General features: G+C 27.9%; 3 protein-coding genes and 1 long non-coding RNA gene across 5 annotated transcripts in view; 2 read left to right on the top strand and 2 right to left on the bottom strand.

The window, feature by feature from the left end:
* Positions 1–1,483: 1,483 nt before the first annotated feature.
* LOC124424952 (putative uncharacterized protein DDB_G0282133) lies at positions 1,484–4,238 on the top strand. Of its 2 annotated transcripts, none has more exons than XM_046964625.1 (2): positions 1,484–1,818; positions 2,912–4,238. In XM_046964625.1, the coding sequence occupies exons 1-2, from the start codon at positions 1,498–1,500 to the stop codon at positions 3,947–3,949; spliced, it is 1,359 nt and encodes a 452-aa protein (XP_046820581.1). In that variant the 5' UTR covers positions 1,484–1,497; the 3' UTR covers positions 3,950–4,238. The 2 variants fall into 2 exon arrangements, with proteins under 2 accessions (XP_046820581.1, XP_046820580.1); XM_046964624.1 differs by having other exon boundaries at positions 2,909–4,238.
* A 225-nt stretch (positions 4,239–4,463) lies between these two features.
* LOC124424954 lies at positions 4,464–6,917 on the bottom strand. Its single transcript, XR_006942394.1, has 4 exons — positions 6,567–6,917; positions 5,886–6,497; positions 5,136–5,584; positions 4,464–4,739 (listed from the first exon to the last, which is right to left on the bottom strand). It is a non-coding gene; the product is annotated as an uncharacterized LOC124424954 (long non-coding RNA).
* Positions 6,918–7,100: 183 nt separating this feature from the next.
* On the top strand, positions 7,101–10,036 carry LOC124424953 (protein Peter pan). Its single transcript, XM_046964626.1, has 5 exons — positions 7,101–7,267; positions 7,339–7,619; positions 7,705–7,915; positions 7,990–8,629; positions 8,718–10,036. Exons 1-5 carry the CDS (start codon positions 7,250–7,252, stop codon positions 8,822–8,824), a joined length of 1,257 nt encoding a protein of 418 aa, XP_046820582.1. The 5' UTR covers positions 7,101–7,249; the 3' UTR covers positions 8,825–10,036.
* A 55-nt stretch (positions 10,037–10,091) lies between these two features.
* LOC124424981 (rootletin) overlaps positions 10,092–19,690 on the bottom strand; it is a 16,305-nt gene continuing 6,706 nt past the window's right edge. Inside the window, exons 2-27 of the mRNA XM_046964677.1 lie at positions 19,585–19,677; positions 18,637–18,852; positions 18,265–18,464; positions 17,782–18,166; positions 17,543–17,689; positions 17,166–17,468; positions 16,844–17,080; positions 16,607–16,743; positions 16,335–16,495; positions 16,093–16,223; positions 15,662–16,024; positions 15,193–15,552; positions 14,906–15,098; positions 14,434–14,793; positions 14,114–14,299; positions 13,695–13,939; positions 13,408–13,623; positions 13,075–13,276; positions 12,841–12,953; positions 12,590–12,766; positions 12,402–12,509; positions 12,078–12,257; positions 11,668–11,880; positions 11,278–11,583; positions 10,799–11,185; positions 10,092–10,719 (exon numbers count right to left, since the gene is read on the bottom strand). Coding sequence (XP_046820633.1) covers positions 10,432–10,719; positions 10,799–11,185; positions 11,278–11,583; positions 11,668–11,880; positions 12,078–12,257; positions 12,402–12,509; positions 12,590–12,766; positions 12,841–12,953; positions 13,075–13,276; positions 13,408–13,623; positions 13,695–13,939; positions 14,114–14,299; positions 14,434–14,793; positions 14,906–15,098; positions 15,193–15,552; positions 15,662–16,024; positions 16,093–16,223; positions 16,335–16,495; positions 16,607–16,743; positions 16,844–17,080; positions 17,166–17,468; positions 17,543–17,689; positions 17,782–18,166; positions 18,265–18,464; positions 18,637–18,852; positions 19,585–19,677 — 5,907 coding nt within the window. The 3' untranslated portion in view covers positions 10,092–10,431. The remainder of the gene's footprint in view (positions 10,720–10,798; positions 11,186–11,277; positions 11,584–11,667; positions 11,881–12,077; positions 12,258–12,401; positions 12,510–12,589; positions 12,767–12,840; positions 12,954–13,074; positions 13,277–13,407; positions 13,624–13,694; positions 13,940–14,113; positions 14,300–14,433; positions 14,794–14,905; positions 15,099–15,192; positions 15,553–15,661; positions 16,025–16,092; positions 16,224–16,334; positions 16,496–16,606; positions 16,744–16,843; positions 17,081–17,165; positions 17,469–17,542; positions 17,690–17,781; positions 18,167–18,264; positions 18,465–18,636; positions 18,853–19,584; positions 19,678–19,690) is intronic.

The following is a 19,690-nucleotide window of genomic DNA, read 5'->3' as shown; positions in this document are numbered from 1 at the left end:
AACTCACTTAAGGACGTAGACTCGAGGGGGGTCTCTTTCCTCTTTTCCTCCATCTTCTTCTTCTTCTTCTTCATCTTCTTCTCCTTCATCTCCTCTTCCTCCTCCTCCTCCTCCAACACCTCCACCTTCTTTTCGCAGCGTGATGTCCCTCGGACTTCATCTCTATCTCGTATGAAAGGTGAACTATAGGGAAAATTTAGGGTACGAGATTCAAACCTATTGTCTCGATTATGCTCCGAGGTCAAATTTCTTTTCACGCCGGTGGACCTTTACCTCCTCCCCCTAACACCCCGTAACCTACCCTACTCTACTCCACTCTACTCTATTTTACCCTCCCTTCCACTCACGTCCCCGATCCCACATCAACTTCTTTCCTTTCGAATTCAAACGTTCCGAAAAAAAAAAGAAGAGAGAAAAAAAAATATATATATATATATATATATATATATATATATATATATATGCAAAGACCGCACGTAATAACGAACCGGAAAAACAACGTTTAGATGGGCAAGCAATATGTTGTAAATCATTTTCTAAAAGACCGACAAAATGTTTTAAAGAATTCCCACCAGAATAGCGCCACAGGTGGTATATGCTATATATATATATGCATATATATTATTTAATATATTATATACCATTAATTAATAATATGTTTATATTAAAATATATAATAGTAATAATAATATTATTATATTAAATAATTAAATAATTAAATATTATTTGACATAATATATTATATAATATATATATATATATATATATATATATATTGCACTTCTTTTGGTTGGTTTTCAAATAAATAAAATTATTGAATACTTTCATAGAGATTATTGAGGATCGAACGAAAAAAAAAAAAAATAATAATAAATAGATAAATAAGTAAATAAATAAAAACGAGACGAGAATTTTTCTTTTTTTTTTCTTTTTTTCATGACACGACCAAAAATACCTAGACTCTTTTCTTTTTTTTTTTTTTTTTCTTTTTGTTTTTTTGTTTTTTTATAAACGAAAAGACAAGTATTTCTTAAAACATGTACAGGTACATATAATCTCTCCATTAAAAATAAGACAAGTTTCTCGAAGTTATCAATCATTCGTGTAATAATCGTATCTGTTTATTCTGTTAGTTCTATTAATTACATATTCTTACGTTGCACTTCTGTAATTTGTCGTATCAATGATAGAGAATTATTACCAATCTAGATAGGATAAAGTTTATCGAAGATGGCGCTCATTTTCGATTTGATTTGTCATAATGCAGCATTCAATTTTCATTGAATCAACGTACTTCTTTCATTGTACCGTGTAAGACGCGTTATAAAAATGTAAACTCTTATTTACGTCGAACGATTTCATTATTGTGATATTACAATAATCAGTCTCTTTATTTCTTTCTTTCTTTTTTTTTTTTTTTTTTTTTCTTTTATCATTTTACTTTATAATTCATTTCTCTTTGGTTTACTTTTTTTTATTTTTTCTTAATATTAAACAATGTGGAAATCCGATTGGTCGTTGGATATCAATCAGTCTAAAAGTGACAACGATAATAATTGGTCTACATTTAATTCGGACAGTGACAATAAATTGAAATTCACACAAATCGATAATAAACATGAGAAAGATTCTAAAAGATCCAAATTTTTCAATAATAACGTTCGATCGTTCGGCGATCATGTCGATAATTATGATTGGGTGAAATGCAAATCTAAAAGCATACCAGGTAAAACATATTATTTTAATTTAAGAAGTGGTTGTAGTACCTGGTACAGACCAATATCACGTTACATCGATATCCCATATTATTCAAAAAAGGTAAGTCCAATTATTATCAGGATTATAATATAAATACATATCGTTGAGTTGTAGGATTTCAAAAAAAAAAAAAAAAAAAAGAACAAAAAAACCAACAGAAAAAAGAAAAGAAAAAGAATTGGAGAAAACCAATCCGTTTTTTTTCCTTTTTTTTTTTTTTTTTTTTTTACTTTTATGCAATCGACGGCCAGTGTTACGTCGTACGGACTACAATATAAAAACGGTTTAATAATATCTATAATTACATAATATTATGTTAGATAGTATAGCGTAATATCTTACCTCTAATGTTACATTATCTTGGGATGCATGTAAAATAGTCTAGTATCATATAACCGCATTTATGCTATTGATGGTACGATACCTCAATAAAATAACAAGGTTACTTACTTTGAAAGAACTTTTTATATTCTCCTCCTCATACAAGAGTAATTTAATATGAGAAACCGTTTTAAATGTAGTACATTTTAAAAATTGTTTTATATGTCGAAAGGATTTTTTTTTTTTTTTTTTTTTTTTTTTTTTTTTTTTTTTTTTTCTTCTTTTTGCTCTTTCTTTACATGAAATATCTCCAACATAACCTCGAAACGTGTAAATCTTAAAAAGAAAAAAAGAGGGAAAAAAAAAAGAATTAACATAACAAATTAAATATTTTCACTAATATTTCCTTTGCAATATTATAAATATAAATAAATTGCAGAATTGTTATATGTATATATAAATATATATATTTTTTTTCTTTTTTCTTTTTTCTTTTTATGTATAAAATATTTAAAACAATGGAACAAAATAAAACAAAAGAAAAATATGAAATTTCTTAAAAGAAAATACACGTATTTAAAGTGAAAACACATAACTAATAAAATACTTTCCATGAACTTTTCTTTGTTGCAATTTTTCATTCTTTTTTTCTTTTTTTTTTTTTTTTTTTTGTTTTCTTTCTCTCACTGGAGGCAAGATAAACGTATATAAATTAAAAGTGTTAGTTGTCGTTAATACAATTACATAATTCAGAAGTAAGATCGAATTAGCCGATTAAGAAATTAAACCTGTTTTTAATGAAATGATAAAAATAGATATTTATTGACAGCAGATGAGTTTAAAAAAAATACAATGTTATCTCTCGAGTCCATCGTTACTGGTATCGGATAGTTACAACGAGGTATCATCGTTGTCGATTAAATTGAAGAAAGAAAATCATCATAAAAAATGGATACTCGAGGAACCATGCAGTACATCTAAGAGCAACAAGAATTCAAATTTCGCAAGATTTTCATCGAGAGAATGTATCAACGATAACGAAAGAAAAACACTTTCGAATAATTCTCAATCAAACGATACCTATTATTACAATGACGACAATCATTTGCCCATTAAAAATGAAATGAATTACAATGACTCTGATTTAAATAATGACTCCATTATCATCAACAACGATTCTACTTTCATCGACGTGACAAATTATTTACAATGTGAATTATCATCGGAAGATAATGATATCGAAGTTACGTCCGTTGAATTAAATTCGACAAAAATGAAATTGAAAATTAAAAATAACGACATTGATATTAATGCCGATCGAACTAAGGAATTGTCCGAGAATGATGTTAATGAAAAAAATGAATACGTCGACGTAAGAGAAACGCGGCGTCGTTTGGCGTCGCATTTAAGAAATAATATTAATCATCGAAAGGATATTTCGTCGTCTAAAAGGATAAAATTGAAACGTGATCAAAGAAAAACGATGAGAAAAATTGTTCTTCGTACCAACGATTCGACGGATAATAATAAAATGTTAATGAGAAAACCGGAAAGAATTATTTGCAATATGTACGGTGTGACCACGGTGAATTACGACGAAGTTAGTGAACTTCCGCCAAATGTGAAAAGATCTAATCTGAGTGACTCAACTAGCATAGTATCCTCCTCCACCTCCTCCTCATTCTCAACTACGGAAGAAAATCGGTCTCGGTCGTCGATCCTCAAGTGTTTCCTCGGCCATGACGATTTATACGACAACATTCTACCGCCAAAACTGAGCGATTCAAATTCTAGCACGTCTTCGTCCTCATGGACGTGCGATACATGCAGCTCTTGCAGTTGTACTCAATCCGATTCTACCAAAGTATAAATTGATTCTTTTATATATTTTTACACTACATGTACTTAATTTATATTGATATCCAATTGGTTTATTACGAACGAAGATTTTTCGATCATTTTCGTTTGCCTTTAAACAAACAGCTACAACAAAAATATGTTATTTCTTATATTTTTTTTTTTTTCATTTTATCTTTTTTTTTTGTATTTTTCTTCTTTTTACTCGCATGACAAGTCAATAAGTTCTCTTAGGCAATATTAAAAATTATCGAATATATTGAAAAGATTAATTTTTGATTTACCTATTTCTTTTTTTTTTCTTTTTCCTTTTTTTTCTTTTATTCAGATCGTAAAACTACAAGTTTAAAAGATCGCGAAAAAAAAGAGTAATGAATTTTTTAATATTATCTGGAAACTTTATGACTATATTATACTATTACTTTTTATATACACACACACACACATATATATATATATATATATATATATATATAGACATTATATTATTAATTTTGCTTCAAAATTTTCGATTTATTATCCTTCAACGAAATGATTACTTTTTTTTTTCCTTTCATTTGTCCATTTATTTGTTTGTTTGTTTCGCATTAATCGTATATAAATAGCAGCTGCGGCATAAACGAGTTTCTTCCTATCTTCGATTTGTTAAGATCGAAACACGCTCACGGGAATAATCCTGCACAAGCTCTGTTACAATCGGGATCAGTAAGGTAGGAGTGCGTTGAGGCGTGGTACACGCCGTCTGCTGCACCTTATTTTCTTTGCCAATGTGAAATATGTATACGAGATTCTATTGGTTTCACCTACGGTATATTAAGAGATAGAAAAGAAACATTTTTATCACGTACCGACATTGAGAAAAGAAATTCTTTTGGTCTCGTATTGACCATGCTCATGCATGATCTTATATATATATATATATATATATATATGCATATATATGCATATATATATATATATATATATATATATGCATATATATGCATACACACACAAAACACATATAAATAAAATCTAACCTAAATCCCGTATTGACATACATATCTTTGTTCCAATGATGTTTACTTTTTATATAACCTTTACGAAGAGTTTATAATAAATTAATGTTATAATTTATAATAAATAATTTATATGTATATTATATATATATATATATATATATATATATATATATATATATATATATAATTGAACTTAACCTTATAATTATGTCGTTTCACGTATCTTTCTTTATTTTTAAAAGTCTTTTCTTTCTTCATCTATTTATTTCTTTCTTTTGCAAGAGAAATAAGCCAGATTATTATTCGTTCCTAACCTCGAAACAGCGTTCTATCGTTGCCAACATATGTATCTATGTACGTACATACACATATATATATATATATACACACATACATACATACATACATATTTTGCGAATGTTCTCTCGGGCATTATAGTTTTCTGTTTTTCGAATTCCTCACGCCACTAGCATAACATCGACAAAAATCACGGCCGGTTTTCAGCCTAGCATATGGCAGACGTTACCTCTCTACTCTAAGCGTTTATCTTCTGTAGCTGGTACGTCGTATGGCAGCTATTATCCGCATCGTCGCCGACAAATCAGAGAAATGAAAACATAATCGGTAAAGAGCAGCACGGCGGGGAACTAAGGAAGAAGAAGAAGAAAAAAATTTTTCCTAGACCAATGTACGAAACGAAAAAGAAATATAAAAAAAGAAAAATAAGGGAATAGAATAGAATTTCGAGTGAATTGGAATGAATTTTCTTTCTAATTTAAAAAATAATTCTTTTTTCTTTTTCTTTCTTATTTAATTTTTGTTTTGTTTTTTTTTTTTTTTTTTTTTTTTATGAAAAATTTTCTAGTCCCTTCGACGTTAAACATGACACGTCCTAAGTCCTTATATTGAAGACGCAATTTCAACGTGGAACGGGTTAAAGGCTCTCACATAGCTCGCGTAGATAAAGATCGCAAGGTTGGCCGTGAACTTTGGACCGTGAGAGAAGTTTTCTTCGCTTAACGAGCTACACCGAAGTTCCCGCGATTCCCAACGATTCTAAACCCACCCTGCCTGTTAGACCTTCCCTCTTTTCTCTTTTTTCCTCCTCTTTCTTCTTCTTCTCCTCCTCCTCCTCCTCCTCCTCCTCCTCTTTCTTCTTTTCTTCCTCCTCCTATTCTATGGGATTTCCAGGATTTATGCTGAAATTAACTGGCACGATGTTACTTATGAAGCGTATACGTGTCGAGAAATTTATTTATGTATGCGTCTGTAACTACATGCGCCACCCTTTGTCATGAATATTACTCGCATTAGAATTGTTTATCCTTGAATAATTAATATTTATTGACGAACTATTTAATCGATGTACTTACTCTTGTTAATTCCTTTGACAATATTACAATTAATACTTATTACATATTTTCTCTCTACGTTTCTTCGATCATTCGGATTCCATTTGTTAATTAAACGTGATTTGATTTGTTCATAATCAATCGTCCATTTTGTTATTTATCATAACCTAATTCCATCTCATATGGATTATGATTGATTGAAATTACTCTACAAATTAATTAATCGAATAAAATGATTGATAATACTTGACAAGTAATCAACAAGTGTTCGACTGACTTTCGTAGACTGTCTGATGTGATAAAAGTGAGGAATATTATATACATAATATCGTCTTGCGTGTTACGGTAACATCGTGAAACCGTTGACTAATGCAAGATAATGTGTGTATATACGTGTAAAATAATATTTTTCTAATGAATTTCATATCTCTATCTCTCTCTATTATTATATGTTATATATATAATGAAATTACTTTGATTTTATAAAATTAAGGAAAACATATTTTAGACACTTCTATTTGAAATAAAAGTTAAAAATCAATGTATATTAGGAAACGTGTAAAATGTCGTCTTACGCGTACCGACTTCGTTCTCCGTCTGAGACATAATATCTAAAGACATAAACAAATTATGAGTAGTGCTTACAATAACATTTGTAATTATCCAGGAAGGAGATTGGTTACCCGATTTACCTATAGATGGCTCGTCGATCGCCATTTCCGCACGCTCATTGGTGTTTGTATTTATCCCTCGCAATGTGGCAGTAATTAAATGTATGATATAAATTTGTATATAAAATGAATTTATATTAAATAAAAATATATTAAATATAAATAGAGTGCTATAAATATAGTGATAAAATAATTTTTAAGAAGATTTTAATAAAACAATTTTTAAGGAAATAAAATTGTGTAAGTTGAATACGTGGTTTTAAACTTAACCTCAAAGTGAAAATAAAAGATGGGTCACCGTAAAAAGGTAATTTAATTTAGTATATAGATATTAATTATGCTTTATTATTATGCATAATTAATACTTAATCTTTTTAGGGACGTTGTGTTAAACGAAATAAACAATTAAATACAGAAGAAAAGGAAGAATTAGTGAAAGCTCCTCACTCATTTGTAATTCATCGTGGTCTACCAGGAGAACATATAATAGAATTAACTAAGGATTTTCGTAGAATTATGGAACCATTTACTGCTAGTTCATTAAAAGCTAGAAAACGTAATAGTATTAAAGATTTTGTATCGGTTGCCGGTGTATTACACGTTAGTCATTTATGTATTTTTACTAGAACAGAACTTGGGATGTATCTTAAACTCTGCAGGTTTGTAAATATATTATTAGTTTTATTAGTGATATATAACTTTTAGCATTAATAAGAGACTGAACAATTAATATTTATACAATAGATTACCCAGAGGGCCGACGCTCACTTTTAAAGTACATAATTTCTCATTATCCAAAGATGTGGTATCTACATTAAAAAAACAAATGGTATTTGAGGAAGCTTTTAAGAATTCTCCTTTAATTGTATTAAATAATTTTAGCGGAGAGGGTATGCAATTAAAATTAATAGCTTCAATGTTTCAAAACATGTTCCCAACTATAAATTTAACTAATGTAAGTTTTATTTACAAGAAATCTAAATGTATTTTGATTCATTGAACTTGATGCAATGATTATCATATTTGCAGGTTGATTTAAGTACAATTCGTCGTTGCGTATGCTTAAATTATAATACGACTACAAAAACAATTGATTTTAGACATTATGCTATTAAAGTTGTACCCGTTGGTTTATCAAAAAGTGTTAGAAAATTAGTTAGAGCTAAAATACCGAATCTTTCGAAATGTCAAGACTTTTCAGAATTTTTGACAAAATCGACAGTATCCGAAAGCGAAGCAGAAGACGATCCTAATAGTCACGTTACGTTATCGCAAAAATTATCATCTCGAGGAAATCATGAAAATACTACTAGTGCTATTAGACTTTCTGAATTAGGACCAAGAATTACGTTACAATTAATGAAAGTAGAAGGTGGACTTCTCGATGGTGAGGTTTTATTTCACGAGTTTATTCATAAAACTGAAGAGGAAAAGCTTCAGATACAAAAGAAACGGGAGGAGAAGAAAAAGCTTAAAGAAAAAAGGAAAAAGATACAAGAGGAAAATAAAAAGAAGAAAGAATTGAATAGAGAAGAACATAAAGAAAAATCATTAAAAGGAATGCAAAAGAAGAAAAAAATTGCAGAAGAATCTATTGAAGAAGGTGTTGTAGAAGAAGATGATGATGCTCAATATTATCGAGAAGAAGTAGGAGAAGAACCTGAGAAGGGTAAATATATTTACTGAAATTTTTTTCATAGATTATTATAAAAATGATTCTAATCAGAATTTCCTTCTAATAAATATTTTATTTTCAGAATTATTTGAAGGAAAAGCTGGTCAAAAGAGGCGACATAAGTTTATACCAAGGTATAAAACAAAAAAATTAAAAAGAAATATATCTGAAAATGGGACAAATGAATAACAAAAATTTTTTATGAAATCCATATAAAAAATAATATAGAGAGAACTGCAATTGTTATTTAAATGTAACTACATCGTTTATTTGATAAGCCTATTTCATAGACAATTCATTATTTCATTTTGCAATATTAAACTACATATATTTTTATAAAATCACAAACGCGTGAAATAACATGATGTTACAAAAGTGTACGATATAAATTTCTTGAAGTTACAATTGATTGCATTGAAACTTATGTCTCCTGTTTTATATTAATATTTCTTGTAAATTGATTTATATAGCATAAACAATATAGTGACGGATGTGACAATATTGTCCGATCATAATAATACAATTTATAAAACATATTGACCATAAAAACAAATTGATCATTAGTTTTGAAGAAAAAAACAGAAACACGATTTTACTTGAGTTTGCCAATTCAAATTTTCTATGGCATATTAGAAATATGTTATCCGAATATTTGTACTTGTTTTTTTTTTCTTTTTTTTACATAGAAACATGTCATTTTAAACGAACTAGATTATGCTTTCATCTCTGGACTGAATGTCTATATTCTTAATTATAAAGAACAGACACAATCCATTCTTTGCAACCTACATTTTCACTTTTAATACTTTCCTAGTGTAAAATACCCTAATTTTCATCTAATATATAATCAGAAGCAATCTTCTACAATGCTTTTGTTTGATAACTGTTTAGTCTCTAATAAAGACTAAACATAGCATTATTCTTACTGTTATGATATATTTTATAGGCACTGCCCTCTTTTACATATAAATCCCTACATGTTTTTTGATTTTTTTTTGTTTTTTTTTGTGTTTTTTTTTTTTTTTTTTTTTTATATAAGTTTTCAATGTTTTTAAACATTTCAAAATAAAAATCAATTATTAATTAGTTATTTCCTAAATCGTAAATATATTAGGAATATAACTATTGTCTATATGGACGGTTTAAGTAAACGTTACGATGGTTTTTCCATGTCCCATCTATCACATTATAAAAACTTTTTGATCTAATAATACGTGTATATAAGTATATAAATTAAAAAAAAAAAAATGTAATAATATAAATAATGCTATAAAAATCTTAATTTTAGCGCACATTAATAGCATATTGTAAATTCTAATATATCCTGAACTTATGACAAACACACACATATATATATATATATATACTTTTTAAAAACAGTTGTTTTGTAATGCAATATTTTCTTTCGCTAATAAAATAATTATTAGCTCATTTTTAATGGAAGCATAATATTTTATTATAAAAAGTTAATTTAACAAGATAAAGTTTATCTAAATAAAAATTTTGTCATCTAGAAGTCATTATATTCAAAAAATCATAGAATGCTGAAAAGAACGACACTCATTGTTAGGATATAAATTGCTTAAAAAGAATATAAGCTATATCATGAATAAATATTACATTTTAAAGAGAAATCTAAGTCTAATTATGATTATTTGTGAATAGAATATCAAACAACAGTTCAATATATATGTATATATATATATATATATATGTATGAAAGATCATTATACTATTTCACCTGAATATATTTTCTTGAACAATGGCAGTTTTAAAAATTTTTCTTCAGTCCAAAATTATGTCTTTTCTAATCGTGATGGAGTGGAAGATCTATCATACGTTGACGGTGGAGCCAATGCTAATGAAGGTGGTAAACTAGTTGTACTCGTGAGTGTACTATCTAGTTTTCGTGCTTCGTGTTCTAATAATACTGCATCGAGAGATGGATCTTGTGCTACAGTTCTTAATGAATCACCCAATGCTTGTCTTAATTGTTGCATTTCCCTACCAGCTCGTGAACTTCGAAGAACGTATAATTGACGTCTTTTAATTTCTTGATTGAGTTGCTCTCGCAATAATTGAATCTAAAGAGTGACAATTTCATTAATTTTCATTAATATATATATATATAGAAAGAGAGAGAGAAAGAGGAATAAAAATCACCTGATTTTCAAGGCGTATAACTTGTTGACGATGACTTTGTTCCCTCGCCTCTAATAACTTTTCAGCTTGTAATTGTGCCGCTCTCAATCGTTCTATCTCTCCTGTTCTATCTCTACTGGATTCTAATATAGAATGTGATGAATGCGTATAAATCGATTTAGCTCTTATCAATTCGGTTTCCTTTTCTGCCAATTGCGTTTCTAATCTTCGAATTTTCAATCTTAACTCTCTATTTTCTTGTTCTAAATTGTCAAAACTGTAAGAGCTACCTAATAATTCGATATGTGCCTTCTCAGGACGTTCATAACTTTTACTACGAGTACCAACAGATTTCAAAGTTGATACTTGATTTTCCAAAGTACGTTTCTCAGTTTCTAATAACTTCACCTGTGTTATTAATTAAATTTTAAGACACATATAAAAAAAAAAAAAAGAAAAACAGTATAATACATATTTTAAGAATAATTTTTTAATAATACCTTGTCATTGAGCGCATCTAATTTTCCTCGCATTTCACTTTTTTCTCTTTGAATGATTTGCAATTGTCTCATCAAATCTTCGTCTTTATCCGAACTACTTTCTTGCGGCCATTTAGTTAATCTCAATTGTGCTTCTAAACCTGACCGTTGAACTTCATTATTAGCTAATTCAGTTTGCAGTCTTGCAACTTGATCTTGAAGATTTTGATTCATGTGTCTTAAATCACTCAAAGATTGTTGAATAGAATCCAAACGTTCGGCCAAGACTCTGCGTTCATTTTCAGTATTTGAAAGCTGTTTCTGTAACTACAATTAAATGTGTCAATACCATGTGTAATTTTATAGGAAAACCGATGTAATCATTATTGAGATAATTTGCCAATTACATACCTGTTTCAATTTTTCATTATTATTTTGTGAACACGTAGTAGTTTCCATGAGATTACGTTGTAAAATATTAATTTCATTTTTCAATTCACTTTCTGTATTGAATGATTTTTCCAATGCAAGATTCAATTGTTCTATCGTAGATTTTAACGATGCACAACGTTCTTCTAAACCAGCACTAGTACGATTTTGAGTTTCGCATCGATCTTGTAATTTCTAATCAAAGTAAAACAATTAATTAATTATCAATAATTATCTGTTAACCAATAGAAATGTTGAATTTCGCGCTCGTTCATCTAGAGCCATCTATCGAGGAATTGTTATAACTCTTTTATTATTAAAGAATAATATCGGAGAAAGATTAGCACCCCCGACGATAGGCAACACTTTTACATACGTGTATAATAAAATACCTGTATATTTGCTTCTCTCTCTTGCAGCATCATTTGTAATCTTTGAAGATCACCATCCAATGACATTCTTTGTAACTCTAACTTCGTTGCACGAGCTTCACTTTTATTAAGTTCCTCTTGTAAATTACGTCTTTCATTTTCCATTCTGTTCAATGCCTGTTTCATCTTATCTAATTTTTCCTAAAAAAGAAAAAAAAAAAAAAAGATAAAACCGTAAAAAAAAAAAGAAAATAATCTTTCCTAATATATAAATTAATTATTTTCTTTTTCTTTTCATTTTTTTTATTTTTTTTTTCTTTTTTTTTTATCGATAATCGATCTTACTTCATATAAATTCTTTTCTTCTGTGTCAGAATTAACAATCATTTCAAGATTTATCACTTTTTCACGGAGTTGATCGCACTCGTCTGTCTTCTGTTGTAAAATGTCCATCTAAAAACAATAATAAAAAATAATATTCACATAAAATTCGATTATTAACAATTCATTAATATATTTTATAATTCTTATACTTGGCTTTGATGGCTTGTTTCTTTCTGGGACATTTTAGCCTCCAAAGAATTTTTCTCCTCTTGTATAATCCTCATATTAGCTAATAAATTATTCAATTTTTCATCGACTTTAGTTTGATTTTCTTGATACTCGCCAAGTTGCGTTTTTAAACTAGACAATTCGGTTTTATAATCATCCTTTAATGTAAAAATAAAATATGATTTTTAAGAATAACTTTATTTACACGTTAAAGAATAATTTTTTTACGTACTCTTTCACGTTCGATTTGTGCCACTTGTTGCATAAGTAATCTCATGCCTCTTCTTACAGCTTCTGGATCAATATCGATCACAATATCTTTGCTAGTATCACCGTGTTCGTGTCCTATAGTAAAACACATAAAAAAAAAAAAAAAAAGATGTAATAAAGAAATATCAATTCAATTCAATTCAATCCAATTCAATTCAATCCAATTCAATTCAATTCAATTTAATCAATTTCACACCTCTCGCAGGACTCCATCTTCTCGAAGGGCTCATTAATTTAAACGGCATATTTACGGAACCGTCCATTTGAATGCCAGCTATACGACGTAATGTTAAACCAATGCTACTCAATTTCTGTTCCACTTCTTTTTTAGCAACTTCTAATTGAGATAATTGAGCATCCAAAGCTCTTACCCTTCCTTCGGATCCTCCAAGACGTGCCTAAATATAAAATGCGTTACAGGTTGTACTGTGGATGATCCAAAAAAAAAAAATAAAAAGAAAAAAAATAAAAAGAAAAAGAAAAAGAAATTGCACCTTTCTCGTTCAAGGTGAAAAGAAAAAAAGAATACCTTAAGTTCTTGAATCTGTTGAGAAGCATCGGCTAAGCATACTTCTAAATTATGCTTTTGATCTTCTAGTTTTCTTTCACGGCAACGACTATCCTCCAATCGTACCAATAATTCTTGTTCACGGGATCTCCATCTTTCATCCTCTTCGTCTCCACGAGATCGTAACTTACCTAATTCCTGTCTGGTCACTTCTAAACTATTATCTAAATCCAATACCTAGAAAAATTCTCGAAACGTTATTGTTCTTGTAGAATAAAAAAAAAAAAAAGTCGAATATAATAACAAACCTGTTTTTTAATTTGATGCAATTGTAGTTGCAAACGTTCTCGTTCTTCCGTTTCATTGGCTAATCTAGCCTGTAATTCTTTCTCGTTATTCTGTGCCTGTGCATTATTTTCATTAGATTTTTGTAACTCGTCTTGCGTAAGACGAAATTGTTGTTGTACTTGTAACATATCACGTTCCATATCTCGAAGCTGAGCCTGAAAACGAGATCTTTCTGCCTCCATCGCCGTTTTTGCATCCTCTAATGCTATGTTCGATGAAAAAAAAAAGAAAGAAAAAAAAAAAAAAGAAGAAAGCAAGATCGATAAAAATTATGACAAAAAAATAATTCTAATATTAAATTTCTAAAAATTATTTTCTTTTTTTTTTTTTTACGGTTATACAAAAAGTTCTTCTATTTTTCAATAATCAAATATAATACCTGCAATTTTTTGATACGTTTCCTCTAATGCTCTTCCTTGTTCACGTTTCTCACCTTCTATACGTTTAATGTGTTCTCTTAACTCTTTGTTACTTGTATTATATTTTTCCTTTTCAAATGTTGAATCCGTTAATTGTCGTCGAACGTCAACCAATTCTTTGCGTAATGTATCATTAATATTTTCGGCTTTAACAATAAATTGTCAATTTAATAATAATCTATTTACATATTAATCCATAATATTATATATATATATAAAAAAAAAAAAAAAAAAAAAAAAAAAAAAAAAAAAAAAAAAAAAACAGCAAAAAGAAAGGTACCGTCTTTCAATTTTCTAACAGTCTCATGCAATTGATTATGAAGTCCGTCTAATTTATCTTCTGCCACATGCAATTGTATTCTAAGTTCTTCCGATTCCTTTTGAACGGATTCACGTTCTTTCAAAAGTTCTTCGATTTTTAATTCGAGCTTCAATTTATCTTCATCGCCCTTCAATTTGGTCTCGTCTAATTTTGTTTTAAATCGATTTAAATTATCACGTAATTGATTTAAATTATTACGATCCTGTTCGCTACGAATTGCTGTATCTCTTTTTAAACGTTCCAAATTTCCTTTTTCTTCCTCCAAATCACGCAAGGCATTCTCTAATTTCTCCATCAGTGCTTGTTGATCATGATGAGCTACGAGAACAACGAAAAAATATGTTTCAGTTGTCTTTTTTTTTTTTTTTTTTTTTATGATCATAAAAAATAAAAATAAAAATAAAAATAAAAATAAAAATGTGTAATGTACCAATTAAAAGAGCTTGCTGTTTATCGTTTTCAGCCCTAAGTAAAACTTCTTCATGCTGTTGACATAAATTTTCAATGTGTTGTTGCAATTCCTCAACTCTTTGTCGCAACTGATTAATCTCATCATTTTTCTCCCCGCCAAGTTGTAACAAAGATTGTTGTAATCTCTTTTCTAACGTTATCTTCAATTGTTCCTATAATCAAAATTATAATTGATTAATAATACCATTTTGGTATGATAGCTTGAGAAAGTAAAATGTATTTAATATTATATATACATATATATACCTTCTCCTCGTTTAATTTTTTCACATTTTCTTCATTTTGTTTTTTTAAATTAAAAATGGCTTGTTGAAAATTTGCCTCTTGATCGCAGCATTGTTGTGCAAGAGCTTGTTTTATATCTTGCGATTGTTTTTGATTATTTTCCAAATCCTTAGTTAATCTTCCGATATGTCCTTTTAAACTTTCTTGTTTTATCAATAATTCCTTTTGTTCCTTTTCCAATTGAGACTTTTTTATATGAGTTGATTCTAAATTAGTTTGTGTGTCATATAAAACTCCCTCTAACGTTTCCTTTTCAGAACGTATCGAAGCTAATTGTTCTTGTAATCTTTGAAGTTCTTTTTCATTTGTTTCTAAAAGTACCTAAAAATGTGAGATAACGTAAGTTGGAATTTTTTTTCTTTTTTTTTTTTTTTTTTCTTTTTGTAGAGCTACTTCAAAAAATTATAATTATATTATATAATATAAATACTTGTTTTTCTTCGTTATCTTTTACAAGATCTTCCAAGCTTCTGTTAATCCTTGAATTCATTTCATTAGATTGTTCTAATCTCTGTCTTATTCTCATTAATTCTTCATTCAATGTTTCTTTTTTTCGTGCAAGTACAGAAAGCTGATTGCTTAAATCGCTACGCTCGCGAGTTATTTGACTCAATTCCATTTCAATTTTTTCCTTTTCAATTTCTAAAAATTTAACTTTTTCATTAAGCGTAACCTTTTCCGATTCCAAATCTAAACGCGTTTGTTCCGCTTGAAGTAATTCTTTTCTTAAGGAACCTAAATCTCCTTGTTGATCTGCGCATTGATTAGCAAGCTTATTCTTCTCTTCTGTGATCTAAAATAAATAAAATTTCAAATGCATGTTTATTTTTTTTTTTTTTTTATAATTTAAAAAGATTATACCTTCTTTAATTCCTCTTGCAATCTTTGTTTATCTTGCTCATGATTCGAACAAACTGACTCTAATTTTAACAACACTTCTTTTATGTCAGATTTTTCTAATAATACATGTTCCAATTCTAATTCAATGTCTCCTAAAATTTTAATAATTATTAGATAACAAAGATATAAAATAATAAAAATTTATTTACGCACACACATATACATATATATATATATATATATATATATTGTGAAAACTTTACCTTTACTTTTCTCTATTTGTGAGATTAATGCATCTGTCTCTAATTTTTGTTGTTCCAACATATCTTTTGTTAAGTACGTTTTATTCAATTCTTCTTGTAGCGTTAAAAGTTCTTCTCTCATTTTGCTGCATCTGTTTTCTTCTGAACGAAGACTCAATTCGCTGAAATAAATTATGCAACAGTAATTATTAGTAAATAAGAAAAGAAGAAGAAAAAAAAACATAAAAAAAATATTGGTATATAAGAAGAATTGAAAAGGAATTATAGTTTACCGTAATTCTGCATCTTTTGATAATCTTTCCAATTCACCTTGAAGATACAATTTATCATCTTCCAAACTATCACACAATTTTTGTAATTTATTATTAGCCTTTTGTATTTTTTCATAATCTGCATTTAATGTTTCAACCTTTAAAAGGATATTTGGATATTTTAAAAATAGAAACAAATAATAAATATATTTAAGATTTGCAAAAAAAAAAAAAAAAAAAGAAAAAAATAAATTATACCATGGCATTGATTTCCATTCTATTTTTTTCTAATACATTTTTTTCCATTTTTATGGTATCTAAATTTTTATGTAAAACTTCTTTCTCTTCTACGAGTTGTGTACATTGAGAACGTGTTGCATCTAATTCACCAACAATTTCTGTAATTTTAATTTGTAAACTTCGTACATTTTCTTCAGCATTTTCACTTTGCTTACGAAATGATGTTAATTGTTCTTTATGAGTTTGTAACTTCACCTATAATGAAAGTATTATTTTAAATAAGTTTTTGTAGATCTTTTTTTTTTGTCAAAGAAGTAAAATTTTGTAAATATTCATGTACTTGTAGATCGTGTATTGTTAATTGATATTTATGTAAGGCAGCTTGAACGGCACTAATAGTACTCTCAGCAAAAGCTGGAATAGTATTAGTTCTTGCTCCACGTCTTGGTGATCTTTGAGGAATTGGTCCAGTAGGTGACAAATGAACATGTGGAGGTGGTTGTGTACTCTCACTGTCACGAGTTTCAGCATCTTGAATAACAGTATGAGCTATATCTCTTAATGCATTTTGTAAAATTTCTATATCTTCTTGCATACGCGTTATATTGTTTGTTTGTGCTTCTGCTTCTCCGCATCTTTCTTCCTATATGAAAAGAAACAAAATTATATCTAAAATATTAATTTTAATTTGTATTATTATTTTACAAATTTATATACCAATGCATGTATTTCACGTATCAATTGATTAATTCTATCATCCTTCATCCTGATTTCATTTTGTGCAATGTCATATTGTTGCTTAAGCAATCCCATTTCTGACTTTATATCAATTACCATCTGTGATTCTTGAATTTGCTGAGATACCTAGAAAATAAAAATATTTTCAACGTTATTTATAATATTATTATATTAAATTATAATAATAATAATAATTATTATTATTATTAAACGCTTACAGACGGTTGAATTATACTTGTTTGCATCTTCATAAAAATACTTGTATTATTACATGTAGAAACAATATCATTAGTAGTAGATGTAATTTGATTACTTAATTTTGATAAATCTCTATCTGTAGAAGATTTAATATCTGCAAATAATCTTTTTACAGATACAACATCTCGCCAAAGATTTAATAATCTATTATGTTCAGAGGTATAGTAATCATTAAAAGCTTGTTCCTCCTCTTTCCATTCTTCTTCTTTTATGGACAATTCTTCTCGTAAAATATCCCAGTCATTACTTAGTTTTTGAAGATCATTTGTTAGAGCTTCATTTGTTTGATTAGTCTCTTCTAATTGATCCTTCAAGGATGTATTTAATTCTAATAATTTTTCACATCTATGCATTATGAAAAAAATATAAAAATTCTTTTTAATATTATACACTATGTTATTCGTGTAAAAATATTATATTATTACTATTTATGTAATAATTACTTTTTACGTTCCTCTGCAAGTTTTTTTAATGCAGTATCTAAATCATGAATTTGCTCCTCACGCATCTCTCTAAGTGTTTGATGTGCAACATCTAATGCAGATGTACCTTGTGATTGAGTAGATAATTTACTATTATCTATTGCAGCAGTTTCAGCCATCACACTTTCTAATTCTGAGCATCTTTGTTTATATTGTAAAACCTACAAATTTTTCTCTATAGATTTTCTTTTTTTACATAATTGATTTTACAAGAATTATTGATTTACTTATTATTATTTATCCAAAAAAAAAAAAAAAAATTAAGTTATTACATATTAAAAAAGAAAGTTGTCTCATAGATACAAAAATGTATAAAAAGGAATACAAATTTACTTTAGCTTGCAAACGAGAAACAAGAGCAGCTTGATGTTGTTGAGCTTGTCGGTAAGTATCTAAACGTCTTTTATAACTTGCTGCTTCTTCTTCTAATCGATGTCGTAATTCATAATTTTGTCTGACTAAAGCTTCTGGTGAAAGTGTTTCTTCATCATCCCCAGAACAACTGACTGTACTATACGTAGGTTCCATTTTACTAATTTTTCTTTCAGACTATAATAAAATAAATAAAAATAATAAAAAGAAAATATAATAACGTCAAATATTTATAAGAAAAAAATAAAAAAAAAACCAAACATAAATCTCTGAATATTACATTATAAAAATATATTTCAATATTTAATATAGGTTATGTTTCACTGTAAAAATATCACATTACTCTTGTCAACACATCTTAATTATATTTTATACAAATTTAATATAAGTAGTTTTTATTTATAAGTAATATATGATAATATAAAGAACAGGAAGATCAAATAGTACCCATTCTATTTCTTGCATAGATTATGTTTATGTTTATGTGTTGTCATGGTAAATATTGATATAAATCAGTAATTAATTATTTCGAATTATTACTTGACAAATGTATAAATAAACACAAAATATATTATATTATTTAATTTAATTTATCAAATAAGTTTAAACATTTATTGTTATCTTTTAAATTAATAATATTTCATAATTGGAATATTATTCTACATGTCTTAGCCTATTGGCTAATTTAAACTTGTCGCATTTCGAATTGTCCAATAGAAAATTAGTTAAAGCAGACACGAAATTCAAATGTATATTACAACGTTCTCTCTTTTGTTATATAAAATAATGTTTATATTTTTATAAAATAATTTTTATTATTATTATACGTAGCATTTTTATTTACAGTTTCAAAGTAAAATTTTATAAAACTTTGAAAATAATTAGAATTTCAGTCGTTATATGATTTACCTCCTTTATTTTACTTGTTCCTTTGAGTAATGGCGGTCTCCTTCTTTCCATCGGTCCTTTCGATGTTAACTGACCAGTACTTTTGGGTAATGTCTAAATCATATGA

This window comes from Vespa crabro, chromosome 6 (genome assembly GCF_910589235.1).
Source record: "Vespa crabro chromosome 6, iyVesCrab1.2, whole genome shotgun sequence".
NCBI classification, from domain to species: domain Eukaryota; kingdom Metazoa; phylum Arthropoda; class Insecta; order Hymenoptera; family Vespidae; genus Vespa; species Vespa crabro.
Note: the sequence above shows the minus strand (reverse complement) of the source record. Positions and strands in the feature narration are given on the sequence as shown.

What these genes read in the sequence shown, in the direction of transcription:
- LOC124424953 (XM_046964626.1), top strand. An exon ending in ATGTATCTTAAACTCTGCAG is followed by an intron (nt 7,620 to 7,704) that starts GTTTGTAAATAT and finishes TTTATACAATAG; the next exon opens with ATTACCCAGAGGGCCGACGC. An exon ending in AGGAGAAGAACCTGAGAAGG is followed by an intron (nt 8,630 to 8,717) that starts GTAAATATATTT and finishes TTTTATTTTCAG; the next exon opens with AATTATTTGAAGGAAAAGCT.
- LOC124424952 (XM_046964624.1), top strand. Translation starts at nt 1,498, where the DNA reads ATGTGGAAATCCGATTGGTCGTTGGATATCAATCAGTCTAAAAGTGAC. An exon ending in TCCCATATTATTCAAAAAAG is followed by an intron (nt 1,819 to 2,908) that starts GTAAGTCCAATT and finishes ATTTATTGACAG; the next exon opens with CAGATGAGTTTAAAAAAAAT.